General features: G+C 55.1%; 3 protein-coding genes across 3 annotated transcripts; all 3 read right to left on the reverse strand.

Moving 5' to 3' along the window:
* Positions 1 to 2,925: 2,925 nt before the first annotated feature.
* CkaCkLH20_00348 (uncharacterized protein) lies at positions 2,926 to 5,247 on the reverse strand (the record flags this gene model as incomplete). The annotated part of the gene is made up of 1 exon (XM_038883068.1): positions 2,926 to 5,247. The coding sequence occupies one exon, from the start codon at positions 5,245 to 5,247 to the stop codon at positions 2,926 to 2,928; it is 2,322 nt and encodes a 773-aa protein (XP_038751773.1).
* Positions 5,248 to 6,723: 1,476 nt separating this feature from the next.
* Positions 6,724 to 8,173, reverse strand: CkaCkLH20_00349 (uncharacterized protein; the record flags this gene model as incomplete). Its single annotated transcript, XM_038883069.1, has 5 exons — positions 6,724 to 6,751; positions 6,805 to 7,472; positions 7,531 to 7,809; positions 7,872 to 7,903; positions 7,972 to 8,173. The coding sequence occupies 5 exons, from the start codon at positions 8,171 to 8,173 to the stop codon at positions 6,724 to 6,726; spliced, it is 1,209 nt and encodes a 402-aa protein (XP_038751774.1).
* Positions 8,174 to 9,362: 1,189 nt separating this feature from the next.
* Positions 9,363 to 13,684, reverse strand: CkaCkLH20_00350 (uncharacterized protein; the record flags this gene model as incomplete). The annotated part of the gene is made up of 8 exons (XM_038883070.1): positions 9,363 to 9,515; positions 9,579 to 9,868; positions 9,928 to 10,015; positions 10,069 to 10,099; positions 10,356 to 10,467; positions 10,851 to 10,959; positions 11,013 to 13,535; positions 13,607 to 13,684. 8 exons carry the CDS (start codon positions 13,682 to 13,684, stop codon positions 9,363 to 9,365), a joined length of 3,384 nt encoding a protein of 1,127 aa, XP_038751775.1.
* Positions 13,685 to 14,236: the final 552 nt, after the last annotated feature.

The raw sequence follows: 14,236 nt of genomic DNA on the forward strand, positions 1-14,236 counted from the left end.
TCCGAGTATGCAGGTGACGAACACCACGATGTGCGAACCGAAACAAAACACAGGGTGAGAAGACGACGTACGGTCGGTAGGCTGGTCTTTTCGCATCTCTCGAGGGGGGACGACGAGTGCGGCCGTTTTGCCTGTCGCCTTGTTTAAGTGTCCTTGAGTACCTATTGACAATGCAGTCGCCTACCGCCACGTCTCAATTATTCATAACCTAACTATGTAGCTTGGTGCCCAATATATACCCCTGTTTACCGTGGACCTCGACGGCTGCAATCAGAAGCCGTCTACCACTTCGGAGGCTGAGCATGTTTGCAACGGGAGGGTATAAAGAGTTAGGCGGCGGCAGCTCCCATGTCGACTTTTGGACCAAGGCAAATGAAAGCTATCTAGGCCTTGCCCCATGAACCGGGTTGGTCCAGCACTCGGGTGTGAATCTTTGCGCCCTTTACTCTCGACTGGCAGGCATGCCTCATTACTGGCAAGTCTGCAACATGATACTCCGTATTACACGAGATGAATACCCAAGAAAAGCCAGAGATGGAGAAGGACGAAGCATACCTGGCATCTAAACCAAAATCTGCGAGACAACACCCGCCACCACAAGTTCGAAGGCCCAGGACGTCTGCAGGTTCAGTCAAAGTCTACATCGCCAAAAATGACAACTGCCAACACTGGGATACAGGAGTTATTGACCATGAGAACATTGCGGCACAATATATTTATTGCCTTCACACAGTACTGTCACGAAAACCCCTGATCAGCAGAGTTTCATTGTCAAGCAGTACTTGGTACAGACAGAGTCCCGCCGCCATCGGCATGCTTCGAGAACCATAACCCCAGAACCACTTCCGCGATCCTTGCAACTCGCAGTCTAAACCTTGTTATATTTAAGAAAGGACGGACTAAGTCAACTACACAGATGAGAGACAGTTCGACCTCATGAAGCCTCGTTTACAAAATGTTCACTATTCTCCCCTGTGTATCGATTCTAACTTTACGGCTAGGCTATAATCAACATGGATCCAAGCCTGGCGGAATGTCCTCTGATTCCGCGAGCGCATGATAATCAGACACAAATACGTTCCGAGCGGCAAGGACGAAGAAAGACGGCGAATCAACTCCACCGGACTCGTTCCCACTCCTGCTTTCCAACATCGCAGACTGGCAAACGTCAAGCTCAAGACATACAGACATGAGGGCCGAGATCAATGGTTAGATGGGATGATAGCAAACAATTTGTCAACATTTCTCATTGGAAAATACCGTAGAGATATTTGTAGTTTCAGCCCGTGACTTTCCATGTTGTCGTGAATACGCAAGAAAAGCCAAAGATCCCCCCAGTGGTTCTAGTGTTGTCTCCCATGAGAAACCCCTTGGCTGGAGAAAGCCATCCTCTGACAGGCTGGCTTAATCTCGAGAGTCTCCCAGCAGAACTGCTTCTGAGCGAAAACACCACCGTCGCCCAGCTGGGACATAGCGATTTGGAAGAAATCTCACCACTGCTTGGTGCACTCGATGTTAATATACGCCCAGCAAGGGGCCCACATTGGTACCGTAGAGACGAAGCATGAACTTGAGAGCAACGCAGAGCCGCGGCTTGCCACCACGACAGCATGCACAAGTCTATTCATGTAGTCGATATACTTAAATACATCACATCTCGGCCTGCTTCAGAAAGCCAACCGCAAGAACTCCATAAGTTTTTCTTCCATTCAGGAACGACGTGAGATGGGACTCCTTTGAAGCTCTGGCCCACCTCCGCTTCAGCTAGGCTGGTGACCTCGAAGACTGCGGAAGTCGTAGACACGTACGATCGACGCCTACCGATCCACAGAGCATCAACAGTGAGGGACGAATACATGCCGAACGGCAGGGACCAAGGGAGACGACGAAGATTAGATACCGTCTTCATTCTTGTCCTCGTAAGTAACAAGCTCATCCCACAAGAACTCGGACTCATCTCACTTCTGTATGCCACGAACAGCCACCACCGAGCATCCCGTTTAGTAAGTCTGTTAGAAGACTTTAATGAAATGGCCTGAACATCACACTCTCATGCGCCGCCGCCTTTCCTACTTATAAGTCGTGACCACAACCATTCCCAATGAGTTACAAACAGCCCATCCACTGCACGGTAACACAGTCTCACAACGACAACGACCTCACAAAGTCACGATAGTTGAAAATATTCAATTTAAAAGTAAGAATTGCCTAAAACCACCGCCGCCCCAAAGACGACAGCTCGGTTGCCTCCCAAAGACCCGGCCCAGCCGGTACATCGTGATGATAGTGCTACTTCCCCCCCTCCTCCGCTCGTCCTTCAAGAAAGCATGCCGGCCCATGAAAAACCAAAGGCACAAACACCGCCGACCCCAATCTACACACACGTATACACACACACAAACCACCACGAAACCGCCAGGGCCTCGGGATTAGACAATAAACAGAGAAACGAAGTTGAACAAAGAAGAAGAATAGTTAGACTGAACATTACCAATTCAAGAAGGGGGGTTTTTGGTTCTTATGTAGACCTCCCCACCTCATCCAAACACGGGCAATGCCGGTCTTCCCTTCCTCCCACCAACAGGAATGCAAAAAACAACAAGACATAAGACATTAGAAAAATAACGCCACACCCCTTTGATAAGGCCAATAAGTCCTTTTTCATCAGAACAGTTTTTTTGCCTTGCCCTTTTGGTATCAAACAAAAAGACCGAAACAGGGACCGTGACGCCAGTTCGTTACGTCAATGCTCTTCTCTCTTCTTCTTCTTCTTCTTCCCCTTCTCACTTTTCTCTTCTCTTCTTCCCTTTTCCGCCCGGGCAGCAGGGGTGTTCAAATGCGTTTCGTCCATTTCGTTACGTAGCCGTCGTAGAAGTTATTTGCGGGAGAATATAAAAAGGAAACTCATCAGGACGGGGTGTCTCTCTAGTCTCCGCGTCCTCGGTGGCTGCCCATCTTCTCGATGGAGCTCATGATGCCGCTGCGCGGTCCGAACTCGCTCATCGGCCTCGGGCGGGGCAAGCCCTTGGTCGCGGGGCCAGCGCTGCCGGTGCGCCCGTGTCCGGCGATGGTACCGGGCGCCTTGAGGCCCGAGCCGCGGCCGATGCTGCTGCGGAAGGTGTCGGGTTGGCTTCTCACCGAAGGGGCGCGAGCGGGCGTCGTCGCCGTCTTACGGGGCTGCTGCGCGAACTCCCTCTCCCTCTCACGCTCGCGCTCACGCTCTCTTTCTCTCTCGCGCTCGCGCTCTCTGGCGGCCTCGCGTTCCCGCTCCCACTCAAGCTCGCGCTGGCGTTCACGCTCTCGTTCGCGCTCGCGCTCGGCTTCCTGCGCGGCGTGGGTCTGGACCTGCATCATCTCCTCGGCAAGCTGGACAAGCTCGCCCTTCTCGACGCGCTCCTGTTCGAGGAGGTGGCGCAGCTCCGCGTTGTCGTCCTTGACGGTCTGCACGACAGCCTCGAGCTTCTCGACCTCGGCGCTGAGCTCCTTGATGTGCGCGGAGTCGGTGATGGCGTTGGCCTTGAGCTCTTCGACCATGGCCTGCTGTGCAGGATCGAAGCGAGGGGTGGCGTCGCGGGTGAGGTGCATCTTCTTGTTCTCCTCGGTAAGCTCCTCGATCCTGACCTCGAGCTCGTGGACCTTCTTCTCCCAGCGAGTCTCGTAGCTCTTCTTGAGGGCGGCGACCTTGGTCTCGTGCTTTCCCTTGTAGAGGGCATGCAGCTCACGCGCCACACGCTCAACAGCGATCTCGACTTCCTTAGACGTCGCGGCCGCGCCGGCCTTCTTGTTGTCGGGAGAGCCCTCCTTCTCCGGCTTACCAGCGCGCATGCTGGCCAGCTTGCTCTCGGCCTCTTGAGCCATAGTCTCGGCGGCTTCACGGCGGGCTTCACTCTCAGCGAGCTTTGACTCGAGCTCCTCGCGTTCGCGGGTGCTCTCGACAATCTCCTCCTTCACGCCGCGGAGCACTGCCTCCATCTCGCGGCTGCTCTTCTCCCAGGCATCCTTCTCTTCTTCGACTTGCTCGCGCATAGCCCGCTCCTCACGGGCCTGCTCCTGGCTCTCGCCGACGCGCTTCTCCGCATCTCCAACCGCTGTCTTAAGAGAGAGTACCTCAGCTTCCTTGCCGCTCAGCGACGCCTTCAAGCTGCTAATCTCCGAGAGGAAGTTAGACTTGAGGCTCTCGAGCTCGCGCGGTGTGATAGTTGGAATGCTGCGGGGAGTTGGTAGGGGCGGGATGTCGAAGTCCAGCAGATTTGACATCTGGCGCGCGGGAGTGGCATTAGGGTTTCCTCGGGAAGGCGACGTAGTTCCCCGCCTTGAGGGCGACTTGTGGGGAAATCGCTGGCTGCCGGTAAAGTCCAACAGGTTGGTGGTGTTGCCCTCCTGCGCCATATGTTGTCGCGGAGTCTGCTCATGCTCGTGCACGGTCTCGGGTCTCCCTCGCGGGGTCATACCGTGCATGCTGGCGTGCTTCTGAGGTGTCAGACCGAGCTTCGCAAAGGTGGTCAGGTTGGGGACGGCGGAGAAGGTGCTGAAGGTGCTCATCATGGTCTCGTCAGGGCCCAGACTGCTCTGGTCTTCGTAGGCGTGGGCTGCCATCTCGGGGTGCTCGTCGCCGCCGGCACCGGCCGTCATGGAGGAGGTGTCGTCGGCGATGGTATCATCTGTCTCCATGCCGGTCTCGTCGTCCTCGAAAATCTCAATAGCGTGTTTGAGTCCCTCGTTGTCGCGCATCGCGTCGTCGAGGCTCATTGTTCGCTCGCGCGGCGGGGAATTGGAGGAGACGGAGACGGAGCGAGGCGACTCTGAGGACGATGTGTTGCTGACCCTGATCGGGAAGCGTTTGTCTGGGGAAATGACTGTCTTGCGCAGCGGGCTCCGGGCTTGCTTTTCCGTTGTCTCGGCACCGGCGAGTATTTTGAGCGGTGAGGGTGCGGTGCCAGACATGACGCGAGAGTGACGCTGGTTCTTGATGGCCGTTGCCGGCGCGGAGGGCGGCGGCGACGAGGAATCCGAGGGAGAGGGTGGCATGTTCTCGTTGTCGGTTGCGGTGGAAGTTAAAGTGGTCGTACTGCTGGTGGTGGTGGTGTTATCGCTGCTACCATCACCGCCGCTCGTAGTTGTCTCAGTGCGGGTGTGGACCTCGTAGTAGCGCTGCTGTTGCTGCTCAAAGGAACCGCGGCTTCTTTCTTCGGTAGGGGATGAGGAACTGTTCAGTCTGGATTCCTTTGCTGGGGACAACGGCGTCATTGTGCGCGGCTCCAGAAAAGCTAGAGTGTTTGTCGGGCGTTTTTCGCAAGCGCGTTGAAGTGGTCTGAAGACTAGAGCAATCGTCAATGAATTGGTATTTCGATGGAATACCCAGCAAAGGCCATTTTGGGCTCGCTTGTGAGATGAAGGGGGTGGGAAGGGGCCCTGGCTTGTTTGCTGTTGACGCAGCAACGACTACCGAGAGGCTGCACAGACAAAGGGGGTGGGGCGTTTCGTCGCCACGGCAAAATCATACACCGACACACCGAGGCCACCGAGCTGCGGCCCAGGTGAGTCTGCATTTCAAGGTGAGGGCATCACGGCCAGCGCTGAGTTAATGTAACTTATGGTGCTGTTCTCAGGACGATTTACAAGAAGTCCATCAACTTGAGACTGAACATACGCGTCTAGAATAACCAGTGTCGCGTTTTCCAAAATTCCAAGACCCTAACGCGTCAAACGCCGTTGTGGCGCTATCCGTGTCGATCTTTTTTTTTCGGCAACGTTGCCAGTGTCTTGAACTCTGGCCATAACGGGAGTGGCCGAGTTTCACACATCCTAAACACAGAGACTAATTTGTAGAAGCGGACAGGAGCCCATTCCCTGGAAAGTCAGACTCCTGCGACAGAACAACACAAGTCTGGGTATACCGAATACAACGACGACGACGAGGGACGACAACGACCATAACGATGACACGAATGACAATAGCGATAACAACGTGACAATAGGGCGTTGAGTTGTCCTGTAGTGGGTGTGAATCTGCGCCCGGATCTATATTTTCCAGCAATTAACAAGTCTCTAGCTTGAGGTCTCAGGTGTTCATCCCGTAATGAACCCCGATACGGCAGAATCCAAACTGAGGCCAAACTTATTCTCTGGCTGCTTTGGCACGGCTGAATTGCGAAAACGACATGAGGAATCTTCAACGAATTCCCAAAAGTATCCGTTCACACGCGTCGGAACTACCAAAGCAATTGAGCAATTCCTCTCATACACAGCCTCAACCAACCTCAATGCACATGTCAAGATTTTGACAACACCACGGAACTCGTCCGCAACACCCATTGCCAGAAAGCACGGAAGCGTGGGGGTGGTAGAATTAGGTCGTAATCCGCGCAAGATAACGCTAGCAAAGGCAAAACGAGTCATTTCGGCCCATTGCAGGGTCTAACCTCTGAGACTCTTGCACAGACGCGATCACGCACAGAATCACAACCAAAAACCCGCAACGACGGGGGAGGGAAGGGAGAGAGGAGAGAGGCACATTGTCAAATGACTTGACGTAAAAAGAAATGGTATTGAAGGATCCCAAAGTCCAAGATGCAAACTTTTGAACCAGGCCCCCGAATCCGCCTAGAATCCGGTGTTATAAGTACAAAAGTCCCCCGCCTCCCCAGCACAGTGGTTAGGAAATGGCCGTTCCGAGTAAATTTTTTTCCCCGCTCATCATTCTACATAAAAACGTAAAACCGTTTACTTCTGGTTCTCGGGACGCAGAGAGCTGTGAGAGGATGTGTTAGCTAGGTGACTTCGTGTGGTTGAGTGGGAACGTACCGAACGGCTCTGCCGGCTCTCCAGATCTCCAGGTTGCGGATCTCCTCCATCTCGGCCTCGAACTTCTGGCGGTAGTCCTTCTGGCCGTTGTACTCGAGAGAGCGCTTGGTCTCGGAACCGTCCTTGACGGCGTCGTACAGGGAGTTGAAGACGGGCTTCAGGGCGTCCTTGAACTTGGGGGTCCAGTCGATGGCACCACGGCGGGCGGTGGTGGAGCAGGCCTCGTACATCCAGTCCATGCCGTTGGCACCGATCAGGGGGTACAGAGACTGAGTAGCCTCCTCGACGGTCTCGTTGAAGGCCTCGCTGGGGGAGTGGCCGCGCTCGCGGAGAACCTCGTACTGGGCGAGGAACATACCGTGGATACCACCCATCAGGCAGCCACGCTCACCGTACAGGTCGGAGTAGACCTCCTTCTCGAAGGTGGTCTCGTAGAGGTAGCCGGAGCCGATGGCGACACCGAGGGCCTGAGCCTTCTCCTTGGCCTTGCCGGTGACGTCCTGGAAGACGGCGAAAGAGGAGTTGATACCACGGCCCTCACGGAAGAGGGAGCGGACGGTGCGGCCAGAGCCCTTGGGGGCGACGAGGATGACGTCAATGTCCTTGGGGACGTCGACCTTGGTGACATCCTTGAAGACGGGGGAGAAGCCGTGGGAGAAGTAGAGGGTCTTGAAAAGAGTCAGTTCTGGGTCAATTGGCTTGCCAATTGCAAAGATCATCACGTACCTTGCCCTTGACGAGCTGGGGCTTGATAGCGGGCCAGGTCTCGGACTGGGCGGCGTCGGAGAGAAGGTTCATGACGATGGTACCGCGGGAGATGGCCTCATCGACGTCGAACAGGTTCTTGCCGGGAACCCAGCCATCCTGCTGGGCGTCCTTCCAGGACTGACCGTTCTTGCGGACACCAACAATGACGTTGAGGCCGTTGTCACGGAGGTTCAGGCCCTGGCCGTGGCCCTGGGAGCCGTAGCCGATGAGGGCGAGGGTGTCGTTCTTGAAGTACTCCTGAACATGGCTGTTAGCTCCAATTGCGCTCGTTTTGCTTCAATTGCTCTTTTGTGACTCACCAAGAGCTTCTCCTGGGGCCAGTCGGCACGCTCTGTGGCATGAGAGTTAGCAATTGCTCGCGAGTCAGTCGTCTGGGACTCGTTTGGGTCTCTCGCATACCGTAGACGTCCTCCTTGTGGCCGGCGAAGTCCATGGTCTTGACACCGCGGGTCTGCTGCTGGCCGGCGAAGGCCTTGGAGACCTGAGCAGAGGCACGAACCAAGCTGCGGGCAGCAACGAAGGTGCGCTGCTGGGTAGCAGGCTTAGCCGCCAACTGGCGAGCCATGGGCCGAAGGGCCTTGGAGAAACCGCGGGAGGCCATTGTGAACTGTGGTTTGGGGGGAGAGGGGAGTGGAGAGGGGATCCGTACAAGTCAATTGTAAGGAAGAAGAAGAGGAGGAGAGATTGGGATGATGAGAAAAGACAGAGTTCACCGATGGGAAAAGGCGTTTGGAATTGGGAAATTTTTTACTGGATTAGAGACGGGCAAGCTGACCCCCGACTTCGGCCCAGCTTGCCTCAACGGTGGGTTAGACTGCGTCGTCTGGCCCTCCTGGCCTGTGCCCGTGGTGGGGAAGGCTCTGAAGCGTCCGGGGTTCGGTAGGGGGCCGTGAAGCGCCCGTCAAGTGGGATGGCGGGTACTGGGGACTTTGGAGAAAGCAGGGACTTTGCTGCGAAGTCGGGGTAGCCTCTACCTGAATGCATTCCTATTTGACAGCGACCTTACCTAAGACTTCGGGGGAGCAATCAACGTTATTGCCGGCGAGGCGGGCGCTGCGGGGCAGACAAGCCCACAGCGCCGACTTCGTAGCCCAATCCTCAGCTGGGAGTCACACACGATGGACCGTTGGCGGGGTCTCACCGACATCCACCTCGCCGGCTACGGCCCCTAGCTGCGCCTGCGGTCCCGGCCTGCGGCCTATGTTTAGAGTACTATCCGGCCCTTTATGACTCCTCGTCCGACATGATGTGACTCTTCGTGCTTGATTGCCTCTAGGGAGCTTGAGAAACGAAACGCTGAGGATTGGTCTCTGGTTGCAGCTCTTGTATCATACTTGTCAACGCTCTTTGCATTCCGGATAACCTCTAACTACTCTGCCGCAACTGCTTTGCGACCTCTCGCCAAAATGTCTGCTTCGCTTGGTCGGATTCTCCCGCTACCGCTGCCGCTGCCAGGACACCTTGCTCAGGTTCTGCTCTCAGTCCACCTACGCAGATATTATCTTCTCTAGCCAGACTGAATGGATGCCTCTGCCAAATGTTCGCCTCTCTGTAATTCGTAATCTTGTATGTATCCATGAACGCCGGACGATGATGCTCTGCCCCAATGCCCGCCGCGATCCCGACCGCACACAGCCTGGAAGTCCAAAACAAGCCCGCCAGCCTCTGATGTGTCGAGGGTACAGTCGTCTAGAGACGCCGTCAAATCCCAGGCATCTAGAATCTCGGACCTATCCACGTTCGGGGCGGGCCCAAAGTCGGTGGAACGCTGGGTGATCCGGTACATCCCGCTACTTGAGCACACGGTCGTAGCTCACCCCCTTGATGGTACCACCACCCATCGCCGTCCGGACATTGCGCTTAAAGCCCTCCCGGTTGAGTCTGAGATCTTCGGCGGCTTCCTTGTTCAGGGGATCCGAGGCGTTCGGCTCGAGGAAGAGGAACTGTATGATAGGAAACACCGTTTAGTCAGCTTTTCATGTGACGTAGGAAGCGCGCACGCATACCTGCAGTCCGACAATAACGGCATTCAAGTTCAGTACCGGCTTCCAGTCCTCACGCAAAATGTTCAGGCAGACCTTGCCCTCCAGATCAATGTTGGGGTGGTAGATCTTCTCCTTGCAGCGAACCTTTGGCGGCTCGTGAGGGAAGTTCTGGTTGATGTCGAAAGAGAAGTTGAAGCGTCCCGTGCGGTACATGCCCTCGTCCGGCTCGATCGTCAGGGTGAAGTGGAGGATGTCGTCGGGGTCGGGGAAGTCTGTCTTCATTGTCGAGCCGAGAGAAAGCTCCGACAGATCTGTAGACGCCATTCGTAAGCGTTGGGGGCCTCTCGTGTGATTCCTGGGGTAATCTCACCTTTTTGCACCCGCAACTGAGCAGCCGTCACCTTCTTCTTCTTGCCACCTGCAGCGTCGGCATTTTCAGCCTTTTGCTGTTCCTTCTTCTGTGTTGGGGTCAGCAGTGTGCTTCTGTGGCGGGATGCGCCGGCCAACGAACCATAGACCAGATCTTTAACATCTTGACCGATCTTTGGAGGGGAAATGTTGATGGGGGGTTTGTTGGTGGGGCAGTCGCGAGAAAGGCGTGGATGACGGAGCGTCAAAGAGAAGTGCGCGGACGGAGTTGTAGTTGAAGTATTACTAGCAAGACCTTGCGGACCAGAGTATACCGGCTGGCCCAAAACGGTGTCGTCGGTCGTCGGTCGTCGGAAGATTCGTGATTCTTGCCACAGCAAAGGCAGCCTTGGGCGAACCAACTGGGCAGCAGTCAATGCGGTCACTTACTTCGCGATAAGATAGGAGCCTGGTTCAACCGGTCTTTTGCCGGACCCGCTTTCCGCAGCTACCTTAGCCGCCTGTTGGTTCAGAACATCGGCAAGGTTTTTGGAGCGCCTGTCTGTCAGCAAACTGTATTGGTCAGGTGACTTGACATCACTGGATTCATCTATCGAACAAGCAGTCTTCAATTCGGGATTTTGGTATTCTTAATTCATTTCGTGAAGTAGGACTATCGAGTCATATAAACGCCCGGAATGCTACTAGCCGCATACTTTTACTGACCCTTCTGGTCATTTCGTCAAGAATCTCTGTCGAGTCCCGTGCCCTTTATTACTAAAAACACATACCCTGAATGCAAACACCGAAGGATTCCTGGAAATGAGCCAAATATGGCAAGAGTACAGTCTCTCCTCTGGTATCCATACAACGACGTGGGGACGTCCGCAGCCCTCGAGAACGTGGTTTACTGCGATTATCGTCTGGCGAAGCAGCACATGATACCTGTCTTGCCCAGGAAGTACAGGAAACCGAAGAAACGGACGAGGGAGAGAACAGCGGTGGCGTACAGCAAAAAGCTGAAGTAGGAGGCGGTACGCGAGGATGCGGATTTCTGGCAAATGTTAGTCTCAATGTCATTGAATATCGATAAAGTCGAGAACTTACGCCAATGCCAAACGAGTTGAAGTTATCACTCGTGATGATAATGATCAAGAAGGTGTTGGAGAAAAGCCATGACACAACCAGACCGGTACGGAAAGACTTGTACGAGTCTTCGACGTCGGGCTTCTCAATCTCCTCTTCCTCCTTGAATGGCTCCAGAGCACGCTTGACAGTCGATTCGAATTGACTGTCAATATCCTCTTGCGGTTTGTCGATTTCTTCCACCACGGCTTCGTCCTTCTCACCCTTGCTGACTTGTGCGGAAGGAAGCGCCTCGGCCTTGTCTGAACCCTTGGTACCCCATGATACATCGTGCCAGTTGTTGAAGGCGTAGACCATGAGAATGTTGATGTAGGTAGACATGAGCACCAGGTAGTGAGGGAACGAGGTGAACATGTGCCAGGGGTCGAGGTACATGAAGGATGCGAGGAAGTTAAGCCCGTAGATAGTAACCAGGGCGACGAGAATCACACCAGCAGCATTGGTGCCTCCGAAGAAACTAGCAACGAAGTCTTCACCAGAATCCAAGCTGATCTGTTCGCCGATAGGCTTCTGGAACGCCTTCACGACCAGGTATGCCGAGAGAATGAGGATGTAGCACTGAATCAGGCCGAAGACGATGAAAGAGGCAATGTAGGTGTACTTGGAACCCTTCGGTCTGTTACCCAGAGCGAGAATGAACTGCAGGATAACGAAGGCCAGGTACAGGTACTTGAGCAGGGCGTTGACGATGGGAGTAGCGGTGTCGCCGAAGGGCCAGCCGTGGCGCTCCAACGAAGGGTCGTCCGAGGTGACCGGGTTGCCGACGAGATCCATGATAACCGTCGTCGTCAGGTAGTATGAACCCAAACTGAACCATGTGAAGAGAACCTGAAGGATGTTGTAGATGAGCTGAACGTGGAAGAAGAACATGCGGATGATGTTGTGGCCGGACTTGTACATGCGACCAAAATGCATGAGCGAGTAGAGCGAGGCAGCGAAAGAACCGTTGAGCCAACGACGACGCTGGGAGATGAACTCGGGAGCGCCTTCGGGCACATCAGTCTCACCCTTGGCGGCCTTGATGTAGGACAAGTGCCACTTCTGGCCAGCCTTGGCGACCAGTTCGAAGCAGAGAATACGATCCTCGGCCAAGAACATGTTCTTCTTGAAAATGTTCATTCCATCGATACCCTTCTTTCCGAGAATCTTGGACAGCGTGTGGTCACCGTGGAAGTACTGCTCAAGCGGGCGACCCATAATCGCACGGAAGCGGTAGGCGGAGAAAGCACCGGGCAACACGGAGACGTATCCGAAAGAGGACTCGAGAGGCTTGTCCAGAATGTTGGAAATCTTGTACTCGAAATTCTGGACGGCGACGAGAGGATTGAGCAATTTCTTGCCGCCCCGACCCAACATTGCGTGAATCTCACCGCAAGCACCGCCGAGATCCTTGTCGTTGTAGAAGCCTTCCCAGAGCGCGAGAAGCGATCTAGGGCTGGGCTTGGTACCGGCGTCGATGAGAATGCAAACTTCGGGGTTCAGGATGCGGCCGAAGGCGTTGAAGAGCCATCTGTGAGAGTTGATCTTCTTGGTATTCTTCTGCTTCAGACAGAAGATGAACTGGACTGGCGGCAGAGTCGACGGGCCATCGTCGACGGGGCGGATGAGCTGCTGGTTGGGGGTGACGGACAACTGGGTGGTGTACTCGAAGATATGAGCGACCGTCTCCTTGCCGTCAACGTCCTTCTTCACGACACCATCCTGGTAGACACCAATGGTAGCCAAAACGTCCAGGACGTTCTTGTCGGTCTTGTCGAGACCGTCGAAAACGAGGGCGACGACAATCTTCTGCCAAGCGGGGCCACCCTTGTTCCAGAAAGTAGACTTCTTGAGGTTGACGATGTCGCGAATGTTCTGCATGACACCGTGGAGGGTACGGGACAGAAGCACCTTGTCTTCGTTGTAGTAGGTGACGGCAATGAGAAGCTCAGTGTGGCGGTTATACATTCTGGGGCGCAAGTCGTAACCGTTCTTGAGAGTGAAGTCGTTGGGGTCGCAGGTCGCGGCGGTGTAGCGCATCTTGTGGAACTCGTCGCTGCCTCCCTCGACATCGCGGTACTTGGGCTGAACAGCGTTCTTGATAGCACTGGGTACGGGGTAGTCAATGCTCAGGACGGAGCCCTGAGTGAGCTTGATCTTACGGGTCGCGTAACGCTTCAGACCACCACCTGGACCACCGGGCTGCTGTCGGCGAACCCAGCTGTCCTCGGCGTCGCCCACGGTGGAAGCGGGACGTCCATAACCAAAGCCGCCGTCACCAGAGTCAAGCTCGGAGCGGTAGCCAGTGGAAAAGGCCGCCTCACCGGGGACTGGTGTCCGCGCGCCAGCGCCGGGAGCGTATGATTCTGTGAGAGAGTATGCGGAAACGGGACGGCCAGGAGTCTCGGCAGGTCCCAGGTGGCTCGCGTAGGAAGTTGGGCCGTCGTCTCTCAACAGAGATTGGCCGGCCTCGTCATGGCCCTCTTCTTGAGGCTGCATTTGGTACTGCGAAGTAAACAGGTCAGAAGCTGAAGAAAGGTTTGAAGGAAGCTCGCGCTTGAGAGGTTGAAGCTTACTCCTCTGCCAGAGCCAGGAGGAAGGTCCTGCAAATTATGGCCATCGTAGTCGTTACCGTGCCCCCCGCGGTAATCCATGATTGCTGTCGGTGAGCTCAGGCGTATCGAATGCTGGTGATGATATTTGCGGCAGTCGGGAAGGGTTTTCCAGATTGTTGCCGGGCAGATTAGGGAGGGTCGATTATGTCCCTTTTCAGAGAGCAGAAGTAAACAAGACCCAGGTCAGGGAAGATGAGATGGGATGGGAGGAGTTTTGAGGTGTCACGCGTTTGCGCGAACAAAGGCCCTGTAGGTCGGTAGGAGATGTGCGGCCGTGAAAGCCACAACCCCAGTAACGAATGGTGAACCGAAGGATAAAAAGAAGGATGAGATTGATGGAAGGGCTGGGGGGTCAAGAGGAGTAGAAGGGGAGAGGGTGGTGATGCAGGACGGGGCAGCAAATGGTTAAAAAAGGGTCTTGCGGGCTGGCGGCCTTGCTGATGGGTTAGGATAGGATGGGAAGGGAAGTTTTGGGTGGTGGCAGCGCCAGTCAGTGGAGGATGGCTTGGTTGGATCAGAATAGCATTGGGATTGGCCCGACTGGGCTGAGTGTGGACTAGAAGCGAAGCTGCGGTGACGGTGAGCTTTCTC

This window comes from Colletotrichum karsti, assembly GCF_011947395.1.
Source record: "Colletotrichum karsti strain CkLH20 chromosome Unknown Scaffold1, whole genome shotgun sequence".
NCBI lineage: Eukaryota > Fungi > Ascomycota > Sordariomycetes > Glomerellales > Glomerellaceae > Colletotrichum > Colletotrichum karsti.